The sequence below is a fragment of the Vespa crabro genome, chromosome 5 (assembly GCF_910589235.1).
Source record: "Vespa crabro chromosome 5, iyVesCrab1.2, whole genome shotgun sequence".
Classification (NCBI taxonomy): domain Eukaryota; kingdom Metazoa; phylum Arthropoda; class Insecta; order Hymenoptera; family Vespidae; genus Vespa; species Vespa crabro.
The window spans coordinates 5,737,763-5,745,262 of NC_060959.1; the positions used below are offsets into that span (position 1 = coordinate 5,737,763).

At 34.9% G+C, this 7,500-nt stretch overlaps 2 protein-coding genes across 14 annotated transcripts in view; both read right to left on the bottom strand.

The window, feature by feature from the left end:
* Positions 1-4,193: 4,193 nt before the first annotated feature.
* LOC124424338 (ataxin-8-like) lies at positions 4,194-6,631 on the bottom strand. Its single transcript, XM_046963246.1, has 2 exons — positions 6,584-6,631; positions 4,194-4,469 (listed from the first exon to the last, which is right to left on the bottom strand). Exons 1-2 carry the CDS (start codon positions 6,629-6,631, stop codon positions 4,194-4,196), a joined length of 324 nt encoding a protein of 107 aa, XP_046819202.1.
* Positions 6,319-7,500, bottom strand: part of LOC124424446 (broad-complex core protein isoforms 1/2/3/4/5-like) — a 34,326-nt gene continuing 33,144 nt past the window's right edge. For all 13 annotated transcript variants that reach the window (XM_046963512.1, XM_046963499.1, XM_046963507.1 and 10 more), the window contains one exon: positions 6,319-7,500. This exon is cut by the window's right edge and continues 1,756 nt beyond it. The gene's annotated coding sequence lies outside the window, so the exon portion shown is untranslated.

Below are 7,500 nucleotides of genomic sequence, written 5' to 3' on the forward strand. Positions count from 1 at the left end.
AGAAAAAAAAAGCAAAAAAGAAAAAAAAGAGAGAAGAAAAAGAAGCAAAAAGAGAAAAAAGAGAGAGAGAGAGAGAATAAAAAAAAAAGGAAGTAACACGAAGAGAAAAAAAGAGATCGAAGAAAATGGAGAGGAGGTGAAGAGGTGAGGTTCGCGTACGCGAAAGAGGGATGCAACTCGCTCGTTTCCTCGGTCCTTTTCTCGCTCGCACGCTCGTGCTCGGTCAAGGACGAGTGAGAGCGACGAAGGAGAGGGCCGTGGCAGCAGGCACAGTAACGGCAGTAGAAACGGCACTCTAGCAACGGCAGTAGCACAACGGCGATAGCAACGGCGATAAGAGAAAGAGAGAAAGAGAAAGAGAGAGAGAGAGAGAAAGAGAGAGAGAAAAAGAGAGAGAGTGAGTTCGTGAGAGGTAACGGTGAGCGTATCTACTCGAGCTCGCTGCACGTGTACTACCACCGTTACCCCCACCCCATTCCCCATTCCACTCAACCCCAACACACCCAAACCCTTTCTTTATACGACGTCATTACACGTTGACGTGTTCCGCATGTACGTGCACACGCATTTGACTCGTCGTTTCATCCTACTGAAGTGATCTATGAATGTATAATATACATATATACATTCATGTATATACATGTATATATATATATATATATATATATATATATATACATATGTTTTTTTATTTATGTACATATGTACATACGTACGTACGTATACGTATATACGTATGTATATATTTACATACTGATCTAGTATGTACACCGAGAGAAGCTATGAAAAATGTCTGATTTTTCATTTTTCCTCATTCTCATTTCCGCGATTAGTATCATTGCGTGTTTTTATAGTTCTTGTATCTAGGTACTTATTGATTAATAATATCAGATAATTGACATTTTGTAATTATACTTATTGTTGAGCTAACAGAAATGCAACAACGTTTGACGTCAATTGAAAAACCCTTAATATTAATTTACATTTTTATCCCTTCCCTCTTTCCCTTCACCCATAATTTTATATTACATTCCCTTTTCTAATATATCTTCTCTCTCTCTCCCTCCCTCCCTCCCTCTTTCTCTCTCTCTCTCTTTCTCTCTCTCTCCGTCTCTCCCTTTCTTTTTCACTCCCTTTCTTTTTCTCTCCCTATCTATCTCTATCAATCTATAAATAAAGAAAAATTCCAAGATGAAAAAGAAATGTGAACAGACTAACACGCCTCCGCGTACACCTTTCTCCGCCCAGGAATTAAAAAAAAAAAATAAGGAGGGGCAGCTGTCTTTTTCTCTCTTTCTCTATTTCTCTCTTTTTCTCTCGGCGTATCAAAAATCATGTTTATTCATAAATAATGATATCAATGGTGATGATAATAATCTTCTTAATAATAATAATAATAATAATAATAATAATAATAATAATAATAATAATAATAATAATAATAATAATAATAATAATAATAATAATTACTGCTGTAATTTTAAACATAATAATTAGAAATTGTAAATATTTAATAATAATTATAATTAAGAATAAAAATAATAATTAATTAATTAATAATAATTAATAATTAATAATAATAATAATAATAATAATAATAATAATAATAATAATAATAATAATAATAATAAAATAATAAACACATAATAACACATCGAGAATGTTTCTGCGCGAATACAATTCAATACGCTTAACCCGGACCACCAAAGGAAAAGGACTAATAGAGATTATGACAAAAAAAAAAGAAAAAAGGAAAAAAAAAAATAAAAATAAAAAAATAAAAGTGAAACAAAAATTATAAAAACTTTCCTATTTACATATTTCAAACGATTGAATACGCGTTTACATTCGACGTAATTCGCATCTACTAAAAAGAACGTGAGGTGAGAATTGAATGTTCACATTCGCTTCGTTTTGTTATCGTTTTTTTTCCCCTTGTCGTTATCACAATTTTTCGTTTTTCCCGTCTGAATAATCGAAAAATCCGCCATCGACGAACGGTCACGATAAATGTATAGACAAACGAACATTACGAAAAAAAAGAAAAAAAAAAAAAAAAGGAATTAAAAAAAGAGAAATTAAAAAAAGAACAAGTAAACGAAGCATATAAAATAATTATCAATAAATTAGCACTATATTAATGTTAACAAGGTAAAACGGATTTCCTTTTATCAAATGGGAAAACACAATCGCATTGAGAGGAAGAATATTAAGCTTTACACAAAAAAAAAACAAAAAACAAAAAAAACAAAGAAATATTGGTATCGCCGCGGTATAAAATATGTAACGCAGATACGTCTCTACGTATGTAATAGCTATTAATCTCGTAAACGAAGACAAACTTACTTTTCATATTGATCGGGCTATTTCAAGATCATGTTAACGATCGAGATCTCGCAATTTGTACGATGTATCGCGCGTATAAAAGACGAGCGAGTATATATCGATAAACGTCATATGTATGTATGTATGTGTATATTTTCTATCTATGTATGCATGTATGTATTTGTGTACGTACATATGTATATTTAAAACAAATAAATAAACCTCGGCGTACCGTAACGACGACATTATCCATCAACGAAGAACAAATCCTTCCGTATACGCGATTGCGGTAGAAAAAAAAAAAGAAAAGTGAGTAGAAAAAATAAGGATAAAATTGCGAATACGGCTCATGAAATTCTAACGTTGCGATAAAACCACGCAAGGTATCACCTCGGATCTTCCAATTACGAGAAAACATGGTCTTAGCGAAAGGGAAAAAAAAAAAAAAAAAAAAAAAAAAAAAAAAAAAAAAAGTAGAAAAGAGATAACAAAAAAAAATGGAATGGAAAAAAAGAGAGAAGACTTTCCAATATATCGTGTGAATAAAAGGGGGAAGATACAACAATAAAGATTCGTAACCAATTAATAATAATAAAACATTGCACGAGTACGCTTTTCGAGAGCGTCGATAGATGAAGAAATATATGTGTATGTATGTATGTATGTATGTATGTATGTATGTATGTATGTATGTATGTATGTATGTATGTATGTATGTATGTATGTATGTATGTATGTATGTATGTATGTATGTATGTATGTATGTATGTATGTATGTATGTATGTATATATGTATGTATGTATGTATATATGTATCTATATATGTACGTCCAAACCAAAAAATCTCTCCTTACTTCCTTCCACTTTTCTTTTTTTTTTTTCAACACGAGTTTATCGACAAAACTTTTCGAAAATCGTTAAATGCACTACAGTTAGATATATACGTATTAGGTACGTATGTTCGCTATATATCTTTATTATATATATATTTGTTTTTATTATTTATATATATATATATATATATATATATATATATGTATGTATGTATATAAATTTGTATATATATATATATATATATTTCTTTGTACTGTGACTTGTCACGTGACTTATCAGAGAAGGACGATCGGGTAAACGCGTCCACGTTTCTCGGTTTCGTCTACGCGATAAAAAAATAACAACTAATTTCTATCCATACCCTTGGGGGTATTTTTTGAAAATACGCCGAAGGTGTGGAATAGAGTATCGTTTTTTCGTTTCTTCTTTTTTTTCCTTTTCTTTTCTTTTTTTTTTCTTTTTTCCTTTTTCTCCTTCTCGCAATAATATTTCAATATATCTAAGAAATATCATAATATACATATCGTCTATGTACAAAGTACGATTAAAGTCGTATATCGCTCAAGATCGGTTACGATTTAATCGTTTTCTTGTGTGATACTAAAAATTAATCCAACTACCGTCTACTATCACATCGTTTTGCCCGCTCGACTATTTCACCCGAATGTATATAGTAATATAACGCATACGTATACCCACAAACAGACTATCGCACAACAAACATGAGGGGGTGGGTGGATGGATAATGGTGGTTTAGAAATTAAGTACGGACAAGGCTTCTGAGAAGAATTTTCCCCCATTATGTTTTGGAAACTGTTAGATTTCGTTTCGATTTGTTTCAATAACTTCGCAATATTTAAAATAGACTGTCTTTATCTCTCTCGTCTCGGTCTATCCATCTATGTATCTATATCTCTCGTTCGCCCATTAGAATCCTTGGAATCACTCTCGCGTTCACAAGTTATATTAGGGGACAAAGGCAAAATCCTCGTATTCGTTACGAGTGATTTTATTGCGTGATTACTGCGTGATTACTACTGCTGCTGCTGCTGTTGTTGTTGTTGTTGCTGTTGATGCTGTTGTTGCGATTGAGGTTGTTGTTGTTGATGTCCAAAACGATCGCTGTGATCTCTCTGCTCCCTTTCCCTCTGTATCTGTTCCTCCTCCTTCCGTTGTTGCTCGTTCTTACTGTGCTGCCGATGGTAGATGCTCTTATGGTTCCTTAGGCTGTTCAGGCTGGAGTAAACCCTCTTGCAGATGTTACAGATTGGTTCCTTGCTGGGCCTCGTGTGAACGTTCTGTATGTGCCGCTTCAACCGCGTTAGGGAGGTCAGGTTTTTGTTGCAAGGCTCGCATCGAAACTCATCGGACGCGCCGCCGCTGCCGGCCCACAGACCTGGCGGCAGAACCAGACAGAGGGTTACTTTGGTTTTGTGCTCGGACGTCGGTAGCACGGTTTGGTTTTTTTTTTTATTTTTTTTTTTTGTTTTATTTTTTATTTTTTATTTTTTTTTTATTTTTTTTTTTTAATTTTTGGGCTAGGGGAAGAAGAAGAAGAGAGACATTTTCTTTCTCGCCTCTCTCTCTCTCTCTCTCTCTCTCTCATCTCTTTCTCTCTCTATCTTTCTCTCTCACGGTATCACGTGATCCGTGCTCTCTCTCTCTCTCTCTCTCTCTCTCTCTCTCCCTCTCCGTTCCTCGCGATCTCGTCGTTTCACCATTACGCGTACCGTTTCTTACATTTGATTACTTTTGATTGATTTTATTTTTTCGTGAATTCTTTTTTTTTCCTTCCCAAATGGAAATCCGTGAACGTCAGAGTTTATGTTCGCCCACGCTGTACCTTCACCCAACTAAGCCGTGCCCAAATAGTCCTCAGTTACACTTAAACCACGTAAAACATTATGCCAGCAGGTGCTACCGCCGTAATTCGACACATGCTCACCCTCTCTCTCTCTCTCTCTCTCTCTCTCTCTCTCTCTCTCTCTCTCTCTCTCTCTCTCTCATTCTCCCATTCTCACACCTTTTCTCTCTCTCTCTCTCCCTCTCTCCCTCTCCCTCTCTCTCTCTCTCTCTCTCTCTCTCTCTCTCGTTTACGGCGCGTCGTCGTGCTTTTCCATCGGAAGTGCCTCAAAATCGAATTTCAAGATCATTCCTATTCACTTTTCTCAATAACTTTATCTCGAGCATCATTATCGAAACTATTTTGCTTGAACACGTGGCCTTCGTAAAAGTAGACCTTATTATTAAAGCGTGATGTAAATATTTGTTACGCTATGACAATTGGTAGTTGCAAATTGTTGTTCTCGTTCTCTCCCTTCTCTCTCTCTCTCTCTCTCTCTCTCTCTCTCTCTCTCTCTCTCTTTTTCTCAGTCGAAAGGGAAAAAAAATAAACGATAAAAAAGAGAAAAAAAAATGAGGCACTTCCGCGTAAGGAAGATGATGGACGACTCGTCTTCCGAGATCCGTGCTGATTTTTTTTTTTTTTTATTGCTGCTGTTGTTGTGCTTGTTGTTGCTTTGGTTTTTTTTTTTGTTTAGCGCATTACAGTAGTACAGTAGTGGTAGAAAGGTACAAGCAATTCCAAGATTCCAGCGAACGATCGTGAGCGATGACGTTAGTAATTTTCCGAGCACCAGAGGATGTAATCCATGGAGATCGATGCGTATTATTTACAGCGAAATAGTAGCAGTGTAGTCTTATTGTGGGTATACGTGTGTTACTATTTATATACAGGTGTGATATAGATTATCGTCGATTTGAATGGTCTGATGTTGCGATGAAAAGAGAAACGTGGAATACGCAGTGTATATGTGTATGTATATATATACATATATACATACACATATATATATAATGTACATATGTATGCATCTATATTCTATATACATACGTAGGATATATATGTATTTCTTAACGACGATTCGTCGAATAGTTTTCCTTTTCTTTCCTTATTCTTTCTTTTTTTTTCTCTTCCTTATCGATAGCAATAATACGCGTAAGGCGATAAGAACGATAATGTCTAAGACAAGCGACATCGCATAATCTACCCTCGCTAAATGATAAGACATAAATCTCTCCCCCCTCATCCCGAACCCCTCCTATTCGCTCCACTCATCCAACTTCGTTCGATTGGTTAATTAGTGAGACGTCCTTATATCCATTTTCAAATGCATTTTATTTCATCATTGATTAACGACGCTTACACCGTGATAGGTACATTGCTTTGTTAACTTTACTTAGTATACGATTTAAATGGAACAAATTAATTGCCATGATTCGATCTCCATTATGATAACTAAATGCCAACCAATTTCAATCCGTTATATCTCGTTTTGAGTTACGCTATTTCTTTTTTTTTCTCTCTCTCTTCTTTTTTTCTGAACGCGGAATGCGTGAAAAAAATAAACCTCTACGAACGAACCGCAAATCCACAGGACACAAGGGCACCACCAGGGTCATCGAGAGCCATTCGAAGATTTCAAGCGCAATTTGGAGAATCGGTTTGCGTTTCACCGATTCGTGGTATTTGGAAAACAACTAACTCGCGCCTGTTACGTATGTATGTATGCATGTATTTTATCTATATATATATATATATATATATATATATATATATATATATATACATAGACGGGAGGGGGGCACTTGTAAAACCAGTCAATAACAGCGTACCAATTGAGAATTCCCTTTTTCACTAAAGTTATCCTATTATATAGGAAGGGATGGATATATATATGATTGTGTAATAAAAATCTCCCCTATCTATATATCTCGAAATGTGACGAACAATGAACGAAAGCTCGTACCATAGAACAATCGGTTAATTAATCATACGTATGCCAGAATAAGAGAATGTACTGTCGTACATTCGATAAAAAAATCAATATTTGCGATAGATAATCATATTTTTCTCTGTACGATAATAAGATAATAAGAGATGGATGGAAGGTGAACCATTTCCTATCGATTTGAAATTGACTGATGCGCTATTATTGACTGCCCGATCGTACTACGTAATCCGATGCAATTCTATCGAATAAATAATGTTATCTCTACACGTGATACCGCCCGATTAGTTCGTTCGACAGCCTGTTCAAAATCGCTAATGATCGATGTACCAAAACTCCAGATAATATCGCAGTTAACGTCCAAGATAATGGTCGAACTTCTCGTAATTCCGTATAAGTAAACCGATAAAATTAGATCACGATTCGTATGAGAAACTTTGTTAATTTAGCATATACCAATTTTAATACGGAGCACTCCTACTTTGCTTGAACTGAAAGATACACATATTCTTTATGAATATATATATAATCCAAATGACATGCATTCGTT

Bases quoted from the DNA above. Each gene is read 5' to 3' on its own strand.
- LOC124424338 (XM_046963246.1), bottom strand. From the start codon at position 6,631: ATGGCTCTCGATGACCCTGGTGGTGCCCTTGTGTCCTGTGGATTTGCG. The intron at 4,470-6,583 runs GTTCGTTCGTAG...ACGCGGTTGAAG, and splicing joins TTGTGTCCTGTGGATTTGCG to CGGCACATACAGAACGTTCA.